Source organism: Octopus bimaculoides, chromosome 9 (genome assembly GCF_046866305.1).
Source record: "Octopus bimaculoides isolate indiv1 chromosome 9, ASM4686630v1, whole genome shotgun sequence".
Lineage (NCBI taxonomy): Eukaryota > Metazoa > Mollusca > Cephalopoda > Octopoda > Octopodidae > Octopus > Octopus bimaculoides.
The window spans coordinates 29,318,180-29,345,956 of record NC_142936.1 but is presented as its reverse complement, the minus strand read 5'-3'; the positions used below and the strand labels follow the sequence as shown (position 1 = coordinate 29,345,956).

The 27,777-nt window shown below is 37.3% G+C and overlaps 1 protein-coding gene across 1 annotated transcript in view; it reads right to left on the bottom strand.

Annotated features, from left to right (window-relative positions):
• LOC106883455 (uncharacterized) overlaps positions 1-27,777 on the bottom strand; it is a 134,665-nt gene that overhangs the window by 87,858 nt on the left and 19,030 nt on the right. The window contains exons 2-5 of the mRNA XM_089358122.1: positions 25,900-26,048; positions 18,427-18,602; positions 13,597-13,955; positions 37-140 (exon numbers count right to left, since the gene is read on the bottom strand). Coding sequence (XP_089214248.1) covers positions 37-140; positions 13,597-13,955; positions 18,427-18,602; positions 25,900-26,031 — 771 coding nt within the window. The 5' untranslated portion in view covers positions 26,032-26,048. The remainder of the gene's footprint in view (positions 1-36; positions 141-13,596; positions 13,956-18,426; positions 18,603-25,899; positions 26,049-27,777) is intronic.

Genomic DNA, 27,777 nt, shown 5'->3' with positions numbered 1-27,777 from the left:
TCAAGTGACAAATTGTAAATAAACTTCAAATATTACCTTGTTCATAGGAATAGAATATTTCTTTAAAATATGTGGTGATATTAAAGTCATTTTATGGCGTAGGAATGCAGGACATGCTTGAAAACTTGATGGAAAGAACCCTGAAAAAGAGATATACATGAACTGGTGACAAAAGAAAAAATATTCAACTAAAAATAGCAATCTCATGGTTTACTTACCTATCATATCAATATTAACATAAAATGTACGTCAGTTATTTGTAGGGTATAAACTACAGATTCACCATCTTTGAATTCTTTAGTTTCCACCATCTATAACTTCATTAATAGTTAGAGACTCATATATGGCATTCATTAATGCAATCTATCAACTATGTAACACTTGTTTGCAACAATCACCAAACAGAATCCAATATATCTGACTATTTTCACTCTTCTCTTTTACACCCACCCCATACAATCAATCATTTCACAGCAATCAGTTTCTCAGTCTTGGACATATTTTTTTTTTTATGTTATATACCAAAATTCAGATTTTTATCTTAGCTAAAAAATAAGAAATTTGTCTCCAAATCTTTAAACAGTAAAATGATATAATATCATGTGAGTATTGTGCTAAAACTATTAATTTAGCTTTTAACTCTTAGTTGTTTCAGGCATTAGATTGCAGCCATGCTGGGGCACCACCTTGAAGAACTTTTAGTTGAATGAATGGACTCCAGTACTTATTTCTTTTTAAAACCGGGTACTTATTTTTATTGGCCATTTTTGCTGAACCACTAGCTTATGGGGACATAAAAACATAACACTAGTCATCAAGCAGTGAGGTGGGTGGGGAAAAATACAGGAACAACAACAAACACACACACAACAGGCTTCTTTGAGTTTTCATTCACCAAATCCACTCAGATAACTTTGCATGTCCCAAAGCTATAGTAGAAGACACTTGCCCAAGGTGCCATGCTGTGTGACTGAACCATAAAAACACACAGAAACTTTTATATTATATACTAGCAGATATACCCAGTGTTGATCAGGATAAAAATGTGATAGCTTTTTATTGTTCAACATGTTTCAGTCATGTGACTGCGGCCATATTGGAGAACAAATCAACCCCAGGATTCATTCTTTGTAAGCCTAGTACTTATTCTACTGGTGTCTTTTGCCAAACCACTAAGTTATGGGGACATAAACACAGCAACATTGGTTGTCAAGCGATGGTGGGGTACAGAGACACACACAAATATATACAGTCTTCTTTCAGTTTCAATGTACAAAATCCACTCATTGTGGCTGGAGATTTTAATGGGCATGTCAGACAGCAACCTGGTATTTCCATGGTTTACATGGGGGCCATGGAGGTGGTACTACAAATGAAGAGAGAACTAGGTTCCTGAAGTTCTGCAATGCAAATAACCTATTGATCTGCAACACCAACTTCAGGAAGCCAGCCAGTCACCTGATAACCTATCAATCAGGTGACTCTGTTAGCCAGATTGATTTCATTCTCACCAGACAGCAGGATGTATGGTTGCTCTTAAATACAAAAACCTTCCCTGGTGAAGAAAGTACGCCCCTCCCCTCTCCCTCCAGCATAGACTAGTTATTAGTGACTTTAGACTCGGGGCCAAAAGGATGCCAAAAAGCACACCAATCTGGAAAAGAAGGACTTGGAGGCTTAAGAACCCTTCAGATGGTCAGAGATTTAAGGATATCCTTACTAAGAGATTTGATGATAAGGAGGAGAAGCTAGTCCTGTGACATAGAAGGCAGCTGGGAATTCCTGTGAGACAGCTTGCTGAGTGTCACAGACCAAATCTGTGGCTGGTGCAAAGTCCCTTCCAGATGAAGGGTAACATGGTGGTGGAACAATACTGTGGACAGGGCCATTAGAGCAAAGAAACAGGCCTGGAAGAGTGGGGGTACCAGGAGAATGTGTCAGATAGCCAAAAGGGAAGCTAGGAGACAGGCATATACAGCCAAGGGAGTAGCAGAACAGAAGAAGCTTCCCAATGATCAGCGACATGAGGACCAAAGAACTCAAGTATTTCGGATTGCAAGACAAAGAGAAAACCGTGATGTCATAGGAGAGAAATGTGTCCGCATGGATGATGGTGCCCTTGCATTTAATGATTCTGCAAAGAAAGAGGCATGGAAATGCTATTATGAAAGACTGCTGAATGTAGAGAATGAGTGGGAGGAGAAGAGTCTGCCAAAGGTTGAACTCATTGAGGGACCAGCAACCCGAATTGACAGTACCCTGATAGATAAAGCAATTATGGATATGAGGAGAGGAAAAGCATCTGGCCCATCAGGAATTATTGCTGAGATGCTTAAAATATCGGGCGGTGTGAGTTATGGTCTTGTGACTTGCATCATAAATCAGGTAGTTCATGAAGGAGTCATATCCAATGACTGGTGTAGCAGCACCATAGTCAACTGCTACAAAGGGAAAGGTGATGTTTTAGATAGAAATAACTACAGGGGTATCAAGTTATTGGATCAGGTGATTAAAGTTACAGAGAGGGTCATAGCCCAACTAATTAGGGAGAGAGTTAGCGTAAATAAGATGCAATTTGGTTTTGTGACAGAAGCACCGCTGATGCTATATTTCTGGTAATGCAAGAGAAATATCTAGCCAAAGATAAACCTCTGTACTTAGCTTTTGTTGACCTGGAGAAAGCCTTTGACAGGGACCCTGAACCATTATCTTGGTGGTCAATGCAGAAATTGGGGATAGACGAGTGGTTGGTAAAAGCTGTACAAGACCTGTAAAGGGATGCTGTCAGTAAGGTGAGGGTTGGCAACAAGTACAGTGAAGAATTCCAGGTAGAAGTAGGGGTTTACCAAGGATTAGTCTTCAGCCTCCTCTTATTCATTATAGTCCTTCAGGCAATAACAAAGCAATTCAAGACAGGCTGCTGTTGGGAGCTCCTCTATGCTGATGACCTTGCCCTAATAGCCAAGTCACTGCCAGAACTAGAGACAAAGTTTAGGGTGTGGAAGCAAGGTCTAGAATCGAAGGGCCTTAGGATCAACCTAGCAAAAACCAAAGTCTTAGTAAGTAGGAAGGCTGTCAAACCACACTCCCCTTCAGGTAGATGGCCCTGCTCGATCTGTAGAAAAGGCATGGTTAGAAACACCATATGATGTACCCAATGTAAGATATGGAAACACAAAAGATGCAGCAATATTAAAGGAAGGTTAACTGGAAAGATAGTTTTTGTGTGTGGTAGATGCATGGGTGCAATAAACATCAAAGATGTACAGAAAACAGATTCCATCACATGCTAGGGGGAGAAACAGCTTCCACTACCTAGACACCCAAGTCTGTAGTGGGGGTGGTTGCTCTGAGAGTGTAGCAGCTAGAATAAGAATAGGCTGGGCAAAGTTCTGGGAGCTCCTACTGCTGCTGGCAACTAAGGGCCTCTTGCTCAGGATGAAAGATAGACTGTATAATGCATGTATGCAAACTACCATACAACATGGCAGTGAAATATGGACCATTGACTGCTGAGGACATGCGTAGGCTTGAAAGAAATGAAGCTAGTATGATCTGCTGGATGCGTAATGTGTGCATACATGACAGAGTGTAAGCGCACTGAGAGAAAAGTTGGGCATAAGAAGCATCAAATGTGGTGTGTAAGAGGGATGACTGCGCTGGTATGGTCATGTGTATGTATGGATGAGGACAGCTGCACGAGGAAGTGCTACTCCCTAACTGTGGAAGGAACCTGTGGAAGAGGTAGACCCAGAAAGACATGGGATGAGGTAGTGAAGCATGACCTTTGAACATTGGGCCTCACAGAGGCAATGACATGAGACTGAGACCTTTGGAAATATGCTGTGATTGAGAAGACCTGGCAACTAAAGTGAGATCGCAGCCACTCATGTCCGGCCCAATTAAGAGTACCCCTGATGCATTGTGTGATATGATATTCTTGAGAAGACCTGTTGAGTCAAGTAAAACTAAAATCATAGTTGTGCCCCCTGATTGGCTCCCGTGCTGGTGGCACGTAAAAAGCACCATCCGAATGTGGTCAATGCCACGTCTGCCTGACTGGCACGTAAAAAGCACCAACCAAACGTGACCAACGCCAGTACCCTCTGACTGGCCCCCATGCTGTAGCACGTAGAAGGCACTATCCAAACATTATCGATGCCAAGCCCAACTATTTGGCCCCTGTGCTGGTGGCACATAAAAAGCACCCACTACACTCTCAGAGTGGTTTGCGTGAGGAAGGGCATCCAGCTGTAGAAACATTGCCAGATCAGATTGGAGTCTGGTGCAGCCGCTGGCTCTCCAGACCTCAATCAAACCGTCCAACCCATGCCAGCATGGAACACAGACGTTAAACAATGATGATTACTACTTTTCAATCTTGAACACCTCACGCCTTTCCTACTCATGCTGTAGAACATTGGTAAATTTCTTACCTTTTGCTATGTAAATATTGTCACCAAGCTTCCCTTCTGGTTACCTAATATAATTCTCTGCTTCCACCATATTTCCAGTCTTTTCATGCCTGTCTCATTGCTTTTATAGAACTGTCTACCTCCTTGTTCCACCACCAAGTCACCCTTGGCCTGGCTGGGACTTTGCACTAGCCATAGATTTGGTCTGGAGCCCTCAGAAGGTTGTCACACAAGAACTTCCAATTGTCCTCTAAGCTATATGTCCCCAATTCCTCCTCCGAAGCTTCCATTAGAATATCTCTAAATTTCTGTCAGTTTGCTGGGTCTTAGAGCTTCCATAACCTTTTTTTATCCAAACTAGTTTATTTCTTGGAGCCCTTCTAGCTCTAATTCTGAAGGCACTAACTAGTAACCTATGTTGGGTTGTACACTCTTCAACAGAGAAAGACATTGCATTTGCAGGCGTCTGTCCATCTCATCGTCTGATGAGGAGGTAATCAATCTGGCTTACGTATTCACTAGACTGATAGGTGGTCAAGTGCCTGGCTGGTTTTCTAAAGTTAGTGTTGCAGATTATGAGATCATTTGCACCACAAAACTCCAGCAGCCTTGTTCCCTCCTCATTTCTCGAGTCAAAACCATAACCTCCATGCACACCATGGAATCCATGGGAGTGCTACCCAACATGCCCATTGAAGTCATCAGCCACAATAATGAAGTCTCTGTTATTTGTCATTGAGATAGTCTGCAGTAGGACCTCATAAAATTATTTTTTCTGGTCATCACCCAGCTCAGACTATGGAGCATAAGCAGAAACGAATGTAACTGTTAATCCATCCAAGTTTAGCCTCAGCTTAACTACCCAATCACACACTGACTACCTCCATTACCTTTTCTACCCACTTTCCACCAAAAGTATCCCTATACCACCCACAATTTGAACTTCTATTTCTTACTCGTGAGGAATCCAATGGAGTATCACCTCCATCTTACTTCTTGCACACCACACACATCTACATGCTGTTGCCCCAGAATTTCAATGATCTCACTAGTCCTTTCTTTCAATGTGCCAACATTGATTGTGGCAACCCTGAAATTGTGGACTTGGGAGGATAAGAGTTGTGGAACTTTTCTAACACCTGAAAAGAAGATTTGTGCAAACACTAGCAGAGGGTTTGGTAGATAGTTTATTAAATAAATTACAATTTCCTTAATCCTTACAATATCCAGATGATGTGCCAAGAAGATGAGAAGTGAAGTGGGTATAGGGCTAGGGCTTCAGGTTAATTACAGAGGATCGCTACATAGCAAGGTTTAAATATTCATATACATCATCCACATTAAATCTTATATATATATATATTTATATATATATATATATATATATATATATATATATATATATATATCATCATCATCATCGTTTAACGTCCGCTTTCCATGCTAGCATGGGTTGGACGATTTGACTGAGGACTGGTGAAACCGGATGGCAACACCAGGCTCCAATCTAATTTGGCAGAGTTTCTACAGCTGGATGCCCTTCCTAACGCCAACCACTCAGAGAGTGTAGTGGGTGCTTTTACGTGTCACCCGCATGAAAACAGCCGCGCTCAAAATGGTGTCTTTTATGTGCCACCCGCACAAGAGCCAGTCGAGGGGCACTGGCAACGATCTCGCTCGAAAACCCTACAAGGCCAGTCAGGCGGTACTGGCAACGGTCACGCTCAGGATGGTATATCTTATGTGCCACCCGCACAAGAGCCAGTCCAGGGGCCCTGGCAACGATCTCACTTGGCTTGCCGGGTCTTCTCACGCACAGCACATTTCCAAAGGTCTCGGTCAGTAGTCATCGCCTCGGTGAGGCCCAATGTTCGAAGGTCTTGCCTCACCACCTCAGCCCAGGTCTTCCTGGGCCTACCTCTTCCACGGGCTCCCTCAACTGTTAGGGAGTGGCACTTTTTCACGCAGCTATCCTCATTCATTCTCACCACATGTCCAAACCAGCGCAATCGTCTCTCTTGCGCACCACTACTGATGCTTCTTATGTTCAGCTTTTCTCTCAAGATACTTACACTCTGACGGGTATGCACATTTACATTACACATCCAGCGGAGCATACTGGCTTCATTCCTTGCGAGCTTACGCATGTCCTCAGCAGTCACAGCTCATGTTTCACTGCCATGTAGCATGGCTGTTCGTACACATGCGTCATACAGTCTGCCTTTTACTCTGAGTGAGAGTCCCTTTGTCGCCAGCAGAGGTAAGAGCTCTCTATATATATATTAGTTGCCAAAGAAGGAATTCATGTATGTTTAAATGAAAATGATGGGGAAGGGGAAGTGGGGGTTACAAAGATGGATGCTGATTTTAGAAACTACTAAATTCTATGTTTGAACCCTCATTATTATTACATGGACTTAATAAAGAATTAGTAATATCTAATTATTATTAACACTTCGAACCAAATTTGATGACTGGCACCCATGCCAACCTTTCCTTCATTAGACACTAAACTCGGCTTGCGAAGACCTGTTGGAGCAAGGGAAATCAAAATCGTAATTGAACCGAATTCGATGACTGGCACCCATGCCAGTGGAACGCTAACAGCACCATCTCAGCATGATCATTGCCAGAGCAGCTGTCTGGCTTCTGTACTGGTGGCACGTAAAAAGCACCATTTGAGCGTGATTGTTACCAGCGTCGCCTAACTGGCACTTCTGCAGGTGGCATGTGAAAAAGCATTCGAGCGAGGTCGTTGCCAGTGCCGCTGGCCTGGCTCCTATGCAGGTGGCATGTAAAAGACACCATTTGAGCGTGGCCGTTGCCAGTACCACTTGACTGGCCCTCGTGCCAGTGACACGTAAAAGCACCCACTACACTCTCGGAGTGGTTGACGTTAGGAAGGGCATCCAGCTGTAGAAACTCTGCCAGATCAGATTGGAGCCTGGTGCAGCCATCTGATTCACCAGTCCTCAGTCAAATTGTCCAACCCATGCTAGCATGGAAAGCGGATGCTAAACGATGATGATGATGACTATTAGTAGCATACATTAACAAATTTAGTAATTATGCACACACACACATACATAATCATATACATATATATATATATATATACACACACACACACACACACACATATATATATATATATATAGAGAGAGAGAGAGAGAGAGAGAATTTGTGTTGGGTTTGAAAATGCAGCTAGCTGAATTTGAAAAATGTATAATTGTTTTTAGATTTTCTCCAATATTTTTTCCCGCATACCAATACACATCTTCTCCCCAACCACATATATATATATATATATATATATATTATAATAGCTGAGTTACTATCAGAACTAGAGAAGAAGTTTCAGGTGTGGAAGCAAGGTTTAGAATTGAAGGGCTTTCAAGTCAACCTAGCAAAGCCTAAAGTCTTCGTAAGTAGGAAGGTAGACAAATCACAAATCCCTTAAGGTAAATGGTCCTGTTCAATCTGTAGAAAAGGAATAGGTAGAAACTCCATAAGATGTACTTGGTGTAAGCTATGGTGCAGCAATATCAAAGGAAGTTTAACTGAAAAGACAGTTTTTGTGTGTGGTAGAGCACAGGTGCAATAAACATCAAAAAGTACAGAACACAGATTTCATCACATGCCAGGGGGAAAAAACTAGAAATTGTTGATAGCTTCCATTACCTAGGTGATCAAGTCAGAAGCTGGGGTGGTTGCTCTGAGAGTTGTTGGCACTCCGTCGATTACGATGTCGAGGGTTCCAGTTGATCCGATCAACGGAACAGCCTGCTCGTGAAATTAACGTGCAAGTGGCTAAGCACTCCACAGACACGTGTACTCTTAACGTAGTTCTCGGGGATATTCAGCATGACACAGTGTGACAAGGCTGACCCTTTGAAATACAGGCACAACAGAAACAGGAAGTAAGAGTGAGAGAAAGTTGTGGTGAAAGAGTACAGCAGGGTTCGCCGCCGTCCCCTGCCGGAGCCACTAGGCCATTGCGCCTCCACGCTCTGAGAGTATAGCTACTAGAATAAGAATTTCCAGGGCATAGTTCAGAGAGCTCTTACTTCTGCTGGTAACAAAAGTTCTCTCTCTCAGAGTGAAAGGTAGACTGTATGATACCTGTGTGCAAACAGCCATGCTACATGGCAATGAAACATGGGCTATGACTACTGAGGACATGCATAGGCTTGAAAGAAATGAAGCTACTATGCTCTGCTGGATGTGTAATGTCAGCGTGCATTCACGACACAGTGTAAGTGACCTGAGAGAAAAGTTGGACATAAGCATCAGATGTAGTGTGCAAGGGAGACAACTGTGCTAGTATGGTCATGTGATGCATATGGATAAGGACAACTGTATGAAGAAGTGTCACACCCTAAAAGTTGATGGAACCTGTGGAAGAAGTAGACCCAGGAAGACATGGGATGAGGTGGTGAAGCACAACCCTCAAACTTTGGTCGCTTGTCATTGCCCCTGTAATGCCTGAGATCTTTGGAGATATGCTGTGCTTGAGAAGACCCAGCAAGCCAAGTAAGATTGTAGTCGTGGCCGATGCCAGTGTCATATAACTGGCCTATTTAAAAGCTCCCTTCAATTGCTGTGTTTGTGAAGACCAGTTGGACAAAATGAAATCACAGTTGTGGCCAATGTCAGTGCCGCCTGACTGGAACCCATGCCAGTGACATGTAAAAAGCATCATTCAAGTGTAAGCTATGCCAGTCCACCTGACTGGCACCCATGCAGGTGGCACATAAAAAGCATTGTTTGAGCATGGTCGATGCCAGTGCTGCCTGACTGGCTCCCATGCCAGTGGCACATAAAAAGCACCCACTATACTCTCAGAGTAGTTGGCAAAACTCCCGCCAAATTATCCGCAAAAACACACACGTACACACCCATTTCATATATCTTTCAATTTCTGCTCGCTACAATTAGCTATTACATTACACAAACATCTAATACAATAGCTCTCAGCTACATTATGTTCTTTAAAAAGGTACGTGTCTATTTTTTCTATAAGCGTATAACAATGACTTATTCCATACTTCTTCACTTAGTTTTTATCTTCACTTTTCTTAAATTGGATACGTCTGCTATTAAGTTGCAGAACTTTGGCAGTACAGTTACAAATCATTTCTGCTTTACTTCTTACATACAATTTCCCCGTAAATTCTTACAGCTTCATTTTTTTAGTGATGATTGAAATGTCAAACATTTTCTAATTGTTAAAGCAATTCTTAACGTCAACTTCTTAATGCCTCTTCTATTTTTTTCCTACCCCCCATACTTACCGAGAAAATCGATTAAAACATTTTCTAATGCAAATCCCCTCTTTGTTCTGCCATTAATGCAACCAGTTGCTCACACAGCAACAAGGGGACTACAGGATGAGTCAGCCAAAACTTTCGCTATGCTGTCTCTCTTCTTTCACCTCTTTGTGGGTTTAATTATCTTCATCTTTAGTTACAGTTTCTCATTCAAACTACATAATATGCAGAATTGTTGCATTAATACAGTAGGGTATTTTGAGGGAGGTTTGGATGCTATTTCTACCAGATCTACTTACCATGTAGAGGTCTGAACTTAATTTTCATTCACAGATTTGCATTTCAAAAATTTGACATAATCTTTTCCATAAATCAACTATCGTAAAAATTTTCTACCATGACCTCACATTTTCTATGTATGTGTGTGTACCTTAAAAGACGTGATTAGACAGAAGTCCAATAGAATAGTTCTCAGAAACAGACTACGCACAAATTCTTTCTTCACAACTCATGAAGCTGTTTTCTGTGAAGATATTTTAGAAAGACTTCCCTGCCATTTTCTCCCAAATTTTTTTTCTTTTTTTTTTTTTTCTTTGCCAAAAATTCCCGTTTTTGGATACAGAGGTTCTGGAAAATTGCCAAAAATCGGCATTGTGAAATTTTTTCCCCCCCTTTCTCCCCCAACTTCTTCAATTTTGACTTTTCTCCCCAACACTAGCCCTAAAACCATAACCCTAACCCTAACTCTAAAACCCTAAAACCCTAACTGTAAGTACAGAAATGTTTTGAAATTTTTGTCTGCATCATAATGTCCGTATTTTTCCGCATATTTACAAAAAACAAATTCTTTAAAAAAATTTTATAAAGATTTTTGGAAATTTTTTTCAGAATCATAATCTCCTTATTTTTCCACATATTTTCAACAAAAAAATTCTCAAAAAAGTTCAAAATGAAGGAAATGGGGGTGGGAGTAATTTAGAAATGTTGATCTTTGCCACTTTTTTTGCAGATTCGTACTCCCCGTAGCCGAAAAGGGGGGTTTCTGTAGAAAAAAAAAAATTTCAACAAAGGGTAGTTTTTTGGGAGGGGAGAATGGGCAAAGCTGTTTTCTGTCAGGGAAGAGGGGAGAAAATTTTCATACAGCTGGAGGCTCCAATTGAAGCAGGGGACCCGAAATGATAAGGTTGAGAAACACTGTGACAGATTATGCCTAACTGAAAACGATCAAAGCCACATCATCCAAACAGACCGGGTGAAACCGGGCTTAGCTGCTAGTATGTATATATATATACACATATACCTTGGTACAGCATGTATTCAATCCAATGAAGTACAATTTGCTCACTCCCATACAGCATCCAGATTAAGGCCCAGTAAAGAGAGGGGTAAGAAGGGCATGAAAGTAGTCATGCATGTCCATTTATACATACACAGTATTAACTTTATATGCTAATATACACATATCTCATATATGTCTACATATACAAAGACATGGTATGAATCTTACATATATACAGCATGGTATGAATCTTGCATATTCATACATACAAATACACACACATATATATTCACTATCGATATACCCACACATGCACACACATATGAACATGTTGTCTATATAAATGTACACATCATCATTGTTTAACATCTGCCTTCCATGCTAGCATGGATGGGATGGTTTCACAGAAACAGATGTCTTGCTGCAGAGAAAGTACAAGGTTACAGAGAGACCAGGATTGAAGATAGAAACAAGTGCGCTACTGCAAAGGTAATACATGATTACTCAACCTGAGGGAAATGCAGGAGAAGGAAAGAGAGTGGGAGACTGTAGAATAGAGATGGTTGCAAAATGCTGGGCATACAAGGGATGGTGATCAGAAGTTTGAATGCCATAATGTGGTAGGATATTGCAAAGGAAGTGTGATTAAAGAGTACAGAGGGGTGGTAGTGAAAACTTGAGTATATATAGTCGGGAGGGCTACTGAATAGCAGTGATACAGAGGAAGAGGGTTGTGAGGACAGGATTGGGAAGTGAGAGCAGGGCATAGTGTATGAAGGAGGAAATATGAGGAAGAGAAGAGATGTGGAGGTGTAGATTGGTTTGTCGGGGTAAGGTGAGTGAAAAGTTTTCTTGTTATGTGTGGGTGGAACACACAGGTCAGGGGCTAGCAGATAGCAATAATACAGTGAATGAGGGCATGTGGGGTGGAACACACAGGTCAGGAGTTAGTGGAGAGCAATGATACAGTGGAACAGGGCCAAGAGGACAGGATTGGGGAGTGGGAGGTAAGCATAGCGCATGAAGCAGAAATGTGAGGAAGAGAAGAGATGTAGAGACATAGTTTGGTTTGTTGTGGTAGAGTGTGAGAGAAGTTTTCCTGTTAAGTGTCAGTGGGACACAGCCTCTCGAACTCAGTTTTGCTGACATGAGCAGGTCTTCGCTAGAACTTCATATCAACAGACATTTCAGTCCATTTTTATTTCCTCCATGAGGCCCAACATCCTGAGATTAGTCCTTACCACTTCATTCCACATCTTCCTGGATCTCCCTCTTCTGCGGATACCATCCACTTCAGTGTAAGCACTTCTTTATGCAGCTGTCCTCATTCATATGCATCACATGAATGACGATGCAATATAGATATAAGTACACCCATATACTCATATATACATACACACATATGAACAAGAAGTCCACACAGAGGTATACATAGATGTAAATATATACATATATACTCATAAATACATACAGCCACACTGACATATATACCTAATGAGGTTCACATAACTACATACAGACACTTATACAGTAAGCTGACAGGTGTGCACACTTAAAAAATATGATTATGATTAGCTAAGGAGAAAGTCATGTATATTTATAATGAAATGGTGGGAGTGGGGCAGGCATAATGTTTTTGCAAGATGGACACTGTTTTTAATGTACATTAAGATTCAGAATTCTTATTATAATTATTATCATCAATACACCCTAAACCACATAATATCATAGATTAACACTTGAAGCTATACATTATCATATAAACTTAGGAGCATATGGAAACAATCATACTGTTCTATTCTACATACTAACATAAAACATAGAAGAATTCGTACTAATCTAAGCTACATAATATATATACGAAATCAGCTGGTAAGGATGCTGTATGGGAGAGAATAATTAAACGGCATTACATGAAAATACATGAAAATAAAGTAAGACTAAGATTAAATAAACTTAGCTTCTGTTTTCACTTTTGGCAATAAGCAAGTAAAACAGACTATATCTATCACTACAGAATGTTTTTGCAAGATGGATGCTGTTAGTTTTTTTTTTTTAATGTATGTTAATATTCAAAACTTTTATTATTATTATTAATAATAATAATAAAAAACGTTTTGAATATTAACATACATTAAAAACAACAACAATAATACACCCTATACTGATTTTTAATGTATATTAACATTCAGAACTTTTATTATAATTATTATTATCAATACACAATAAGCCATATGATACTATAGATTAGTGTTTCAAGCTATATATTATCATGTAAACTTAGGAGCATATGAAAAAAATCATACTGTTTTATTCTACATACGAACATAAAACATAGGAGAATTTGTACTAATCTAAGCTACATAGTATATATGAGAAAGCGGCTGGTAAGGATGCTGTATGGGAGAGGAAGATTAAATGGCATTACATGAAAATAAACTAAAACAAAGATTAAAACATCTTAGCTTTTGTTTTCACTTCCAGCAATAAGTATATATATATATATATATATATATATATACTGGAAACATTCTTGGCATATTTATTGTACGAACATCAAAAATTTATGTAATAGGAGGGATGTACACATGCCCTAATCAAGATGGTGACAGGAGGTAAATTTAAGGAATACCTTGTGCAAGTCGTTCCAACCTTCTTCCATGTTCAGGTGGGATAGCATACCAGGATTTTGGTGCTCCATAATGAATATAGTTGATACTGTATAAGTCCATATCTTCAGTGTGCCAAGCAAATGTGGTTTTCCACATGCCAAAATAAAGATATGCAGTGTTGACACCTTCAATCTTGATCCCATAATCCTCATTAACATGGTCTAATATGGTTCCTAACCTATTGATATTCCAATAATCTTGGTCTTCATCATATAAACTGCCAGAAATATCTGCTCCATATACAGGAGCAACAAATGTAATGTTTTTCCAGTACTTTCTCTCCAACTCTTCATAGTCACTATGTCGAGGAGTATGGTAGCTGGAAAAAATAAAAATGAAAATAAACAACACAATTTGACAAGATAGTCCACAGACAGTTTTTTTTTTTTTTTAAATCTGTTCTTGCTTCATGAAAGTCTGAATTGATACTAATAGTAACACCTCTAACTACACTGCTTCTAGTATCAGTTTTATCAACACTATTTAATCAAAGAACTAAAACAGTATTAAGATAATCAATAATTATTTGATCAAATGCTTACACTTTTCAGAAGGACGGGGTTTTATAAGTCATTAAATACCCCAAATATTCCTCTAAATTATTCTTTCAATACTAAACCTTCTAGATGAGGACCTCAAACCATAAAGTGCTAAACTTGAGACTGTAAAGCATGAATATATTCTTATTATTTCAGTGCTTTCTATCTATTTTCTATCTATAATTAACAAATAATAAATATGGTGACGGATTAACATGCCACAACAGTGGCAGTACAGCTAGCACAGTACACAAGACAGTGCTGTATTTTACTTCAGCACTTTAATTTTCTTCATGGCATAGGTGTGGTTCACAGCATAGGAATGGCTGTGTGGTTTAGAAGCTTACATCCTATCTATGTTGTCTCAGGTTCAGTCCCACTGCACAGCATCTTGGGCAAGCATTTTCAACTATAACCCCAGACCAACAAAAGCCTTGTGAGTGGATTTGGTTGAAGACAAAGAAAGTGTGTGTGTGTGTGTGTGTGTGTGTGTGTGTGTGTGTGTGTGTGTGTGTGTGTGTGTGTGTGCACATGCATGCGCATATGCACACACAGGGTGCAAGGGACATTTGAGGGCACTTAGTTACCAGTATATTACACACTTCAAACCAATTAAAAGGTTTTAATTTCTTTCAGATTCCTCATGGCAGATAAAATGCTAACAAAAAAAGACATGTAGTTGTTGTTGCCCTATGTGAGGAACACAACAATTTGGAAATCACCAGCCTTCTAAATGTTGCAAAATCTTTTGTACGCAAAGTTTAGATAGAATTGGATGCCTTTGGTAAGAATGTCTTAACTGTATCAAAAAAATTCTAAACATTTGAATACTATAAGGCTAGTGTAATTTATCAAACAGTTTCAAAATATTATTGATGATAATCCTGGAAAGTCAAAGAACTTCAGGTGTCGGAGTGGACTATCAGAACTGTGGTGCACATGGACATTCAGTTGGAAAACTGTTTGATCTGTGCAAAGTAGTTTCTTAACAAGGTTTAAAAATTCTCATGAATATCACATGCTTTGGTTCTTCTCTGATGAGAAAAACTTCAACCAAGACCCAAAGTTTAACAGGAAAAATGACAGATGGTTATGTGCAGATTCTTCTTATGTCCCCAAAATGATGAATACTAAGATTCCAGCAATAGTGATGGTTTTAAGAATGGTGAGTAACAAAAGCCATATCATGCCACCTCACAGGATTGTAGAATTAATATTGCCGGATACATTGAGATGCTAGAGAGTTTTCCAGCTTTGGATAAGCATGCAATGGAAGGCCAAACATGCTTCAACAAGATTCAACACTGCACAAAGCACATGTAACCCAAGAATGGATATTAGACAATCTTTACAATCATGTTACACCAAACCAGCCAGATTTAAATCCCATTAACTACTATGTTTGGAGCATTGTTGTAAGTGATACTAATGTACATCATTCCCATACTGTACCTTCACTGAAGGCTGCCACTGTCCAGGTGATTTTCAAAATGAATAAGGACAATTTAGTGCAGGTATGTCAATGATTCCAGTCCCACATTAAAGCAATCATCAAAGTTAAAGGCAGATTCATAGAATAATCTTATAAATTGGGGAAAGAGATAATAGCTAAGCTGTGAAGGTGGAGAATAAGGTAAATGCCACAAATATTGTAAACATCTAATTAACAGATGATCACCCACTCTGTAATTGTAGATTTCACTTGAAGAGATTCAACCAATAACAAAAAAAAAATTTTTTTTAATTCTTTTATTTTAAACATACAATCTACTCTGTAAATATATCTAATATTTATCAAATAACATGCCCAAAATCAAATCTTTTCAAAAAACAAAAGCTAAAATATTTAACAACCTGACCTATTTATACAATCAAATAATGATTTTGATAATTTCAAAGTGAACCTACATAACAGAAGTGTTAGCTAGTCAAGAACTTGAAGAAATTACCAACTGCTTAATCCTACTATGTAGCCAACCTCTAATTATTAACTTTTAAAGGAAAATATTGAGATTAAAGTTGTTTTGAAATTCTAATATAAACTTAAATTCCAACACAACACGTTCATGTAGTCAAAGGAAACCAGTTAATTTCAGTGTATTACTGGAAGGAAAGATGTAAATTGAATGTGGAAAGCACCAAACTTGGGAGAAGTGTTAGGTCAGATGTAAAAGACTTTAAGCATCAAAAGTGAGACAGAAATGGATCAAGACACAAAGAATGATTATACAAAGGGAAATCAAAAATTATCCCCACTTTTGCCATAACATGTCTTTATCATTTTCACACTGCCCTCTGGACAGGTGTGCTTATAGTTGGTACTATTGTGGTCCCATGATCGAAGTTTGACCCCGATCGCACCATTTTTCTTTCTGGCTTTACAGTGTGCCCCAAAGAAGAACAAAGAGCAGTGATCTGATTTCTCTGATCAGGTGTGTCACGAGCTGAAATTCATCGAAAGTTTTTAGCATAATATGGGGACAGTGCACTACCGCATAGAAGTGTGTATGAGTGGATTAAGAAGTTTAATAGTGGTCAGACAAGCATGATGCATGAAGAGGGAACAGGACGCCCATCAACCTCCAACACTGATGAAAAGATTCAGCAAGCTCAAGATATGGCAATAGTAAACCAGTAAGTTATCATTGATGAGGTAGCTCGTTCACTGCAGATTAGTCATGGTTCTGCCTATCAAATTACCCACAATGGACTCAGCTTCCATAAAGTCTGTGCAAGATGGGTGCCAAGAGAGCTTACTGCAGAGCACAAGCGCAAATGTCTGCCAACATTTACTTGATTGCTACAACAATGAGGGCGAGGAATTTTTGAGCAGATTAGTCACAGGAGATGAAACGTGGGTCCATCATAATGAGGCAGAATCCAAAAGAGAGTATGGAGTGGCAACATCCTGGTTCACCAGCAACGAAGAAATTCAAGACTCAGTCCTCTGCGGGAAAGGTGATGCTAACCCTTTCTGAGGACTCAAAAGGGCCTATACTGGAAGACTACCTGGAAAAGGGGTGTACAATCAACAGTGCAAGATACAGTACTTTGCTGGCCAACAAACTGAAGCTGGCAATTCACACCAAATGCCAAAGCCTATTGTTGAAGTTTTGTTATTTATTGCATGTCAATGCACACCCACACATGGCTGCCCAGAATGTTAAAACCATTAACCAATTGTGTTAAAAGCCTCTGATGAATTTCAGCACCTGACACACCTGACCACAGAAATCAGATCACTGCTCCTTCTTCTTTGGTGCACATTGCTAGTGGAGCAGCCATGCTTACACTGTAAAGCCAGAAAGAAAAATGGCACAATCAGGCTCAAACTTTGATCATGTGATCACAATAGCACCAACTATAAGTACACATGTGCAGAAGGCAGTGTGACAATAATAAAGATATGTTATGGTGAAAGTGCGGATAATTTCTGACTTCCCCTCAAATATTACATTTAATTATGGAAAAAGAACACACTAAAACAATGAAATAATATTAAACATTATTAGGACTGAATTCAGTTAGATGAGAAACATACCCACTGACAAGACACAAACTGTAATTATCACTTACTAGACTATTTTGTTATCAATTACACTATAGTGCACTTACTTAGTGCAGCTGGTAACAAAGTCATCCAGCAATCTGATAGTTATTGGAGCCAGTCTCTGTTGTTTGTCTAACTGGTGCTTATTGTGTCTTAGTATCATTTAGAATAAAATTGTTTTTATCCTCTCTATGTCTTGTTAAGCATCAACTTAAAAACAGTTTGATGAAGAAGAAACCTTAGACAATCTATGGTCTTACTAAATTTTTAACAAAGTTTTTCACAAAAAAGAAAAAGAAAGAAAATTCTTACAAGAAAAGGCACAAATTCTCTAATTTTGCTTAAATAATTTTGTTTCAATAAAGTAGTTATTTGATTTGGGTTTTCCTTTTTATATATCCAAATAACTCTTCCATTCACATTTAGTTCCATTTCCTCTACTGTTTTACTTTAAATTGCTACAGGAGTTTCCTTGATAAATATAAAAACTAAAAACTTCCAACTATAACAGATAATGTTCCATCCTGAATGTTGAATCCAGTGAGCAATATTACAACAGACCCTAAAGAAAAAGATACCCTAAAATAAATGACAGTTTATTACAGAATGTTGGTAGCGAGATAAGAAGTAAACTCATCAAATTCAACAAAATTTTAAGAAATAAGCAGCCATAAAAATGGAAATGAGAAAAGGTAACATACCGATCACTGTTGGCTAACTTTTCAAATTCTTTAACGTGAATGCCTTTTCTCTGAATGTTATATTGAGTATACAATCCCTGACAACCACTCACCACCTGAGTGATAGGAGCAGGAACCATGAGATCAACATTTTCATAACCAACACGTCTTGGAGTCCATTCTGGTGGTGGAATCACCTATAAAATTATAAAGAGTAAAACTTATGTGGCATATAAAAATAAATAGCTACAAGGTTTCAGCAAGATGTTTCAGTAACACATTTCAAATTAAATCTTGAATGGTAAAAAATGTACTATTTTACTGATTCTAGCCAGCTGGCTGTGACTGTCCAGGAATGTCCTTATTCGGTGAGGGAGGATTACTACTCCTAATACAATAAAAACAAAATGAATTTCAAACTGTTTTTGAAACTCTGTGCAAATAGAGCTGGATTAATGCATCACTCATTCTTGATGAATGAAGGTTTAGTGGTATGAAAAACATCTAACTGTTAAAACATTTGCTGCAACAAATAAACCATCCCACTCATACAAGAAAGTTGTAAACGACCGTGCGAAGTAAAGGTGACAAGAATGGCTCCTTTGCACATCATACGGTTGATACAATAAATATGAAGAGGATGAACGAGTATAAGTGCCATAAGGAAAAGAGAGACACAACTGGGTAGAATGTTTAAGAGAAGATTTTATTTATATGTTAACATGTGCGTGCATCATATATACATAATAATAGATATGAGAACAAAGTGTATGCGTGTGCAATGAGTACAGAGCATTGAAAGAGCCTATAATATGACATTAGAAGAATGTTCAGATACAAGGATGATAAATACCAGTTCGTAGTCAATGTACACAATAGTTAAAATGCTGTATCAAGTAGTTGTGGCAGTAATGCAGAGCCGGTTGAGGTACCTGTCATACGTAATGTTGTGGCTACAATGCTGCTGCCGGTCACCTGTTACAGGAGGTTGTCGCAGGTTGTATTTGCTGTTAACCATGGTGACGTAATTCACAAACAGTGTTGTGTTGAAACCTGTGCGAGTGTTGCTGGTCGCTGTGTACGTAGAGAGATGATGTTGATGTTAGGATGAATGCTGGCAACAGAGATGGAGGTCATGAATGCTGCTTGGATGAAGTGTTGATGAGTCTCCATGTGGCTGCTGTTGTGTTGTCGCAGAAACTGGCCGTGTCCTGTGTGGTCAATGGCTAAACCTCAAAAGGTCTGGAACCGAAAAACATCGATTCTATGTAAAGCCAGAGTTTTATAGTGAGCAGTCGGCACAAACTGAGGTTTATAAGAGACTGTCTCACGTGACCTTATTTGAAGGCTGCGATTGGTCGGGTTGCATATTGGCGTGCAATAGAGCAAGAGACAAATTGCACCAATACCAACCAATCAGAGTAGTGGACACAACAGGGCCCAAAAGGGTGGCCGAAGGCTAGCTGTTATCTACTACGTCCGTATTTATGTATATATAACAGAGAGAGAGAGAGAGGAATTTCCTTCAAGTGTATGCTACTAAGTAATATGACTACAAACACTAATTATACACACAATGATCATCATCAGCAGCATTTTAACAACAGAATTTGTAGAGGTAGGTTTTCTACAACTGGATGCTCTTTCTGTTGCCAACCATCACCTGCTTAAGTAAGGTAATGTTTATCCATGGCAGATATGCTTTCACACAAGATGAAGGACACTGCTTGTATGATGGTAATGCTGTTTACAACCAACATATGATAACACAAGGAGACATGCCCCCCCCCCCCCCCACACACACACAATGGGCTTTTTTCCATTTCCATCTACCAAATCCACACACAATGATATTGTAGACCCATGGCTATAGTAGAAGACATTTGCCCAAAGTGTCAGGCAATATGACTGAACCTAAAACCATATGATTGAGAAGTAAACTTCTCAACTACACAGTCACACCTGCACATTTTATATATATATATATATATATATATATATATATATATATATATATATATATATATATATATATATATATATATCATCATCATCATCATCATCATCGTCGCCGTCGCTTAACGTCCACTTTCCATATATACATATATATATATATATATATATATATATATCATCAACTTTTAACGTCCATTTACCATGCTGGCATAGATTGGACAGTTTGATCAGAGCTGGGAAGCTGGAGAGCTGCATTAGGTTCCAGTCAGATTTGGCTTGGTTTCTACAGCTGGATAACTTTCCTGATGCCAACCACTTTATAGTGTATGCTAGGTGCTTTTAACATATCATTGGCATATCAGGCCCGAGTATTCTAACTCTTGTATTTTCAAACCAGCCAGATCCAGCCTCTCACACCTATTCTAGAGTGTCATTCTGAAAGTAAACAATCATGCCATTGAAATCTTGAAGCTACCAGATAATGCATGATTAATTCTAAACAATGTGAATAAATAAGTATTACATTTGACAAAGTAATCTGAACACTAAAGAATTAATGTTCTTACAGTTCTGCTCTGGATTAGTACTTTCTTTTTTATCAACTTTGAAAGGAGTACATTATATTATGTTGTATTTAATTTCCCCTGGTTTATAGTTAAAGTAGATGTCATTTTAGGTTCGTATACTGATCCCTACAGAAATAAAACAATATTGTCTAAAATAGTTGTACAAGAAGCACACCAGATATGCAATTATGAGATATTCCGCCAATTCCAAAATATTTTGTATAATTGATTTCTAATGTACAATCAGTCATGGTACATCTTGGAACACATTATTCAATAAATCCTTCTTTTCTTAAAGTGGTGGGGCATGCTTTTGAAAATGATTATCCGCCACTACTAGCAAGTCAAATTACTGTGGAAAGGCTATTTGAAAATATAGGCACATACCTCAATCCAATTCCATACTTATTTCATCACTGAGAGTTTGGCATTAGGAGAGAACATGGAGCTAAATACACAGAACTTGTTTTCAAACAATTCTTGCAACTATTTCATTCTGGAGAACTATTGAGTTCCCACAGTGTTACATAAGAGAGAGGGACTAAGAAATATTATCCCAACATTTTACATTTGTATCAAAATAGTAATTTTAACTTATTTTGATTTAATTAAAAAAAAAAGTAATGTGAGCTAGTGGTTCCATTTTTCACAGTATTATTATTCAATTATTAATACAAATCATTTCTTCCCAATTTTCTTTACTTATTGATCAGAATTTGTAATACTTCCAAAACTGATATATTTAATTTTCTTTTCATTTTAAATTATTTATTTAGAAGTATCAACAGAACAATATTTTTTTTATATCCATACCACTTTGCATATTGCCACTAATAGTTTATTTATCTAGGAGCCAATAAGAATTATTTCTAATTTCTTTCATTCTTATAAATACCAGTTCAAACCTGTTGCTAGACTGCCAAATAAAAATGTTTCTAAGTTAAGCACGTACCATCATAAATAATTGTGCAAATAACATTTAGATTGACTTTCTTGGTGAACATTAGTAACAGGATATAAAATAAGAAAAAATAGACAAGATGTAGGACTTTACCTCAACCTGCTTGACTGATAATAAGGTCCTATTTGTTCTGACTTTACCATATGTGTGTGTGTGTGTGTGTGTGTGTGTGTATAGATAGATAGATAGATAGATAGATAGATAGATATACAAACAGTTATTTTTAGAAAACTGCGAGGCCTTGTCTATATATTAAAAGGCATACAGAAACATACACACAGAAACAAAGACAAAAATAATTATCTATATCATACATACACATATACCGTAAAAACCTATGTAATTTGCACACCTGTGTAATTTACGCAGGTGATCTTCAAGATAAAATTTGTTAACACTGTTATAAAATGCTTCTACTCATGTAAAATTTGAACCCAAAATTTTTCAGAATAGTCGATATAGCCAGGGAAAAAAGGTTTTCAATTTAGTTGTATTTAGTATAATTTCACTTACTTATGAATAGATTTTATTAAATTTTCAATAAATAAAAATAATTTCTGTTTAATAAGTATCACATTGAAAGCTATTAAATTACAAAATGTTTGTGTTATTTATAATAAACTTCATTTTACATTCTTTGCCCACAAGACATTATGTCCGATCTTTAGCATACTCCAGTGTGTCTTCTCAAATCAAGATCACAAGAAAAGTTTTTGATAAGAATTACTAACAAAAACAAATCTGATAAATATGCATACGTGTTGTAAATTAAGTTTAATTACCAATAAACATCAGCTTGGATGACACTTTACTCAACCGACAGAGAAAGGTGACTGATCAGACTGATTATGTAAGCAGAATTCTTTTCTGCCTATTCTTGTCAGAACCTTTGATACGGAGTATTGAAATTTCAATCCCTTTCACACTTATAAAATATTAAGCAAACTTTAAAATTTGTCATTACCATTATTGTCAGTATGGGCAGAACTTATGAATCATTTACTGCAAAGGAGAAATTAAATATGTTGAATATGCATTTGAACATGACAATAGAGCTGCCGGAAGGTATTTTAATGCTAATGAAGCCAATGTTCGAAATTGGCATAAACAGTACGACAAACTTAAAAGTGTGCCTAGTAATAAACAGACAAAAATAAAAACATACAATCAAGATTATCCATATCATTACATTTTTTTCAATCAGGAATACCCACATCACTATGTATATTAATGATGTTCCATTGCAATAGGTTTTAGTAAATTTATACAGAAAAAGTAAGCATTATACAGTCTAGCATAAATAAAAGTCAACTTCATTATATTTAAGCCATTATTTTTTCTGTAAAAACCTATTGTGACATTAAATGAGTCAACTTCCGGTACAAATGTTTGTTTTGTATGTCTTTTTTCAACAAAAGAATTTTTTTTTTAATTCTGGAAATGATCTACTTATGTCATTTATGCACCCCACTAAAGTTTATTTTTATTTTTACAAAAAAAAGTGCATAAATTACATGGGTTTTTACAGTAGTTGTTTTCTAGAGTTTGTGTTCCATTGTATTGACTTCCACTTAAAATTACCACATTTTAAATCAAAAATAGAGTTACTACCCAACGTTGCCCAGTAAAGTATTCACGGAATTGTTTGCCAGTTTATAGAATGGGAATTCTACAGAATGGTACTTATGCATGTATATATATTTAACCTAACTTCTGAACTTATTTAATTGGAATTATCTAAACAATAGAAATCAATTTAATGCCTGAAGAAAATTGTGACTAACTGTCCAATATAGTGATGGATCTGGCCATGAATGACAATGGCGGGATTCTATGTTTCTTTTAGGAATAACTTTTTTCCCACCAAATGATGTCATTTAGAAGAGGCAGTTGCACTGTCTGATGTTCTTTCTGAATTCTTTTGCAAGACAGTCATCACTATTGTATAAATGGATAAGTTCATTTGGTAGAGGTTGTAAATTGCCAATACAAAATTTTCCCTTCATGCAGCAGACATTTGCAGTTTTGCCATGGAATAAGAATGCATAGCAGTAAGAGCATATGAAATTCATCACATCTACATCAGCAGAAAGAGTGAATCCATTTCCTTCCAATGCTCCCTCTGTCCTTCTTTCTTTCCTCACCCTGTTCTTTAAGATTCATGCAGCCCCATCTCAGGCATTTCTGCAAGTCTTCTGCTATTTGTACTTTGTCTCACATCCTGGAGATGCACATTCCTATCTTCCTCAGTCTCTCCTTGCCTCCTTCTTTGTTGCATGACTGTTATCCTGCCATTGTTCTGCTATCATCTTAGCCGTTTCCTGTTGTCTCCTTACCCTTGCTTCTTCCCAACACCTTTTCGCATCATCTCTAGACCACGATGATCCCTGTCTCTTTCCACATGGCATAATTGATCAGTGCTTATTTTTGTATGTAATGTTGTATTAAGAAAATTAAATCAAAACAACAAAGAGATTACAAATATCAAATGAATGAAATGGAATAAAATCCAAAATGATGAAACTATAAGTAATCTCTGTAAAAAAGATATTTCTCTCTGTCAGTGTGTGTGTACGTCACAAAGTCGTTTTTTTTTTTAGAGAGTTACAAAATGTAAACATTCATACCGGAAGTTGACTCATTTTATGTCAGAAGGGATTTACAGAAAAAACAAGGGCTTAAATCTAATGAAAATTTAATAAAATTTAATCATAAGTAAGTGAAATTATGCTAAATACAACTAAATTGAAAACCTTTTTCTCTGGCCATATCGGCACTTCTGAAAACTTTCATATGCAAATTTTACATGAGAAGCTTTTTTAAACAACTTTTAACCTGAAAATCACCTGTTACTTCTGTTTTAAAGTGCAAGAGAAGAGAAAGCGAAAGATGTATGCAAGTGTATATGAAATGGACGCATGTATGTGAGAAAGAGAGTGTCACTTACACATACATGATAACACACATGTTCACTCACTCACTCTCTCTTTCTCTCTCACACACACACACATGCACATGTACATACAAAAAAGATGTACGCATATGCATTGATGTATGTACGTATACATAACACACTCCTTCACTCACTCTCTCTCTCTCTTTCACACACACACACACACACACATCCATTTCATATACACGTACATACATCTTTCACTTTCTCTCTCTTTCCCTTTAAAACAAAGGTAAATAAATAAATATTTTAACAGAAATTAATGAACTCCGTATGATGAAATCACATTCAGTTAAAAATATTTCTAAAAATATTGTGTACGTCAAAAAGTCAATTTTTTTTTTTCTTAGAGTGCAAAGACTGTGTGTGTGTGTATATGTCACAGATAGCAGATGTGTGCTTGTGTTGATTGACAAACCATAACATTCATATGTGTGCATATTCTGTATGTGTGTTGATGTCACGGAAGCCATGTATTTTTTCGTCAAGAAATAACAAACAAAAAATGTGTTTAATCATTTAAATAGAGGTCCAAATATCACAAAAATTTGTACAGTACTGCCAAAGGTAAGTATGAAGATAAATATGCAAAATAAAATAAAATATACTATTTCTGAGATATTTTGGGTACACACAAACATCTCTAGAGTTTTAGTATTATTCAGATTTCTTAGTAACTAAGTGGACAACAATACCTACCTATGTATCTATCTTTCACTCTCTCTCTTAACAACCTTTTCTCATCCCATTCTTTTATTCAAAGTGAAAGTCTTTTTTAATGCTTGTATTGCGTTTTACATTGTGATGTATATTTTGATTCCTCCCCTTCTTTCCCTCCCTTTTATAGATGTGATGAACAGAGACACATGGAGATCCATTTGTCTTTTATAATATAAGATAAACTATAGTCATCATTATTCATGTCAAACTCTATCCTGTTGGTTCACATGGAGAGTTGAAGTTTAAATACAATACTTTTTAAAAAGAAGATATACGATATTGTAGTTGCTGAAAAATTATTTTTTCTCTATACAGACAGACAAAGAGGGATGCTTTACCTTTGCCAAACCAGCTTTATGAGCGCCTTGTGATTCCATATAATTGACATATTTTCTGAAATCTTTGAATTCTTCCATGGTTGGTTTAAAGACCATAATCTTGGGAAAACTGCCACCACTACTTGACTCCATGTCTGAAACATCACACTCTAAAATTAAAAGAAAAGTAACAATGAAATAAAAACAATGTTTTCTTTAATTGACATGTATTGATAAAGTAAAACTTTATTAGAAATGACAACATTGGGAATGATGATTCCTTAGATTCAAATTCAATCAAACCAACTCCATGTACTAATAGTTCTTTTAGTGTCGTGAATTTGGTTGGATTGACACTTGGAATGAGGATTTCAATAAATTTCAGTGAAAAGTGAAACAAAACCTTCACCAATCAAACTGAGTAAAAAGTTAAGGTAGAGTGATTTGTTAGTGTGTTGATATTATTTAAACTAAAATCTATGGTTTCCCTTCAGATTTTAGCATTTTTAAATACTTCTTACAAATATTTCATTCCAGCAATAACACACAATTTACAATTCTATAAAATACATAGCTGGCAAAAGAAGTTTGGAAGTTCTTTTATCTTTACTTGTTTCAGTCATTAAACTGCAGCCATGCTGGAGCGCCACCTTGAAGAATTTTATTTTAGTCAAAAGAATCAACCTTAGCAGTTCTTTTTTTTAAGCCTGGTACTTATTCTATCAGTCTCTTTTGTCAAACTGCTAAGTTATGGGGACATAAACACATAAGCACCAGTTGTCAAGCTGTGATGGGAGACAAACACTAACACAATGATGCGTGCAAACACACACATTTTTATTTATTGATTTATATCTTAAAATAAAAAGCCAGAAATCTTGTAATTACAGCCACCCAGGGTTTCCTGGTTGAAATAATAATTTATTCTGTCATTTATCAAGCTGAAAACAAAACTTGTAAAGAAAACAAACAGAAAAACACAATAATTTGATGTCAAGCAGATGTAAACCATGTTAATGATTCATTAAGTGTCTGGTGGTCTACTTTTAAACTTTGACAAGATTTCCAGACATGTGAACATACAGAAAAAAATCTCGTTCCTCGAATTTATGTTGGAGGCTCTCAAGATTTTAATAGATAGTTTTTCAAGGGAACACACTGAACATTTTTGGACCCATTAGTACAGGTCTGGATTTAGAGAGGATTTTCCATTTCATACTGAAACTGGTACCATCCAGATTAAAGCCAAAAGGATTGTTGAATGTCTTTAATCATGGTACCCAAAATTCAAAAGATGGCTCTAATATCTAGCTTTAAATTTTCCTTCCACAGCTCTGATATAACGCTTGATGTTTGTGCAACCATTGTTATAGTTTGCTGAAATTTGTGCTTCATAAGCAACAGAAGATATATTGCACTCCTGTCCGAGAGGACATTAAGAGTTATGACTACATCAATAATCAACAGATGACTCAAGCCTGCCCCAGATGCACATGCATTTTCACAACTCCATTGGGGCACTTGCAAGTAGCTATGCTTGATGAGTTCTTTGGCACCAAAGCTATGCACAAAGAAATGGCAATTACTGATAGCATCAAAATACTGGAAACTGATGTAATATCAGCCATTGATGTAATGAGCTCAAACTCAGCCACAGAACCTGATGGATTCCCAGCAATCCTCCAAAAGAAATGCAAAGGGGCTCTAGCAAGATCACTTCAGATTCTCTTCCAGAGCTTCCTCACAACTGGGACACTTACCAAAAAGTTAAAGGAAGAAATCATCATCATCATCTAGTGGTTTAAATCCAGGTTCTGTCCCCGTTAAACAGGATGGCCAGATCTACCTCAATGCTATAATAACCGCCATCACACCATCTTGCCATCTTACTCGGTTTTA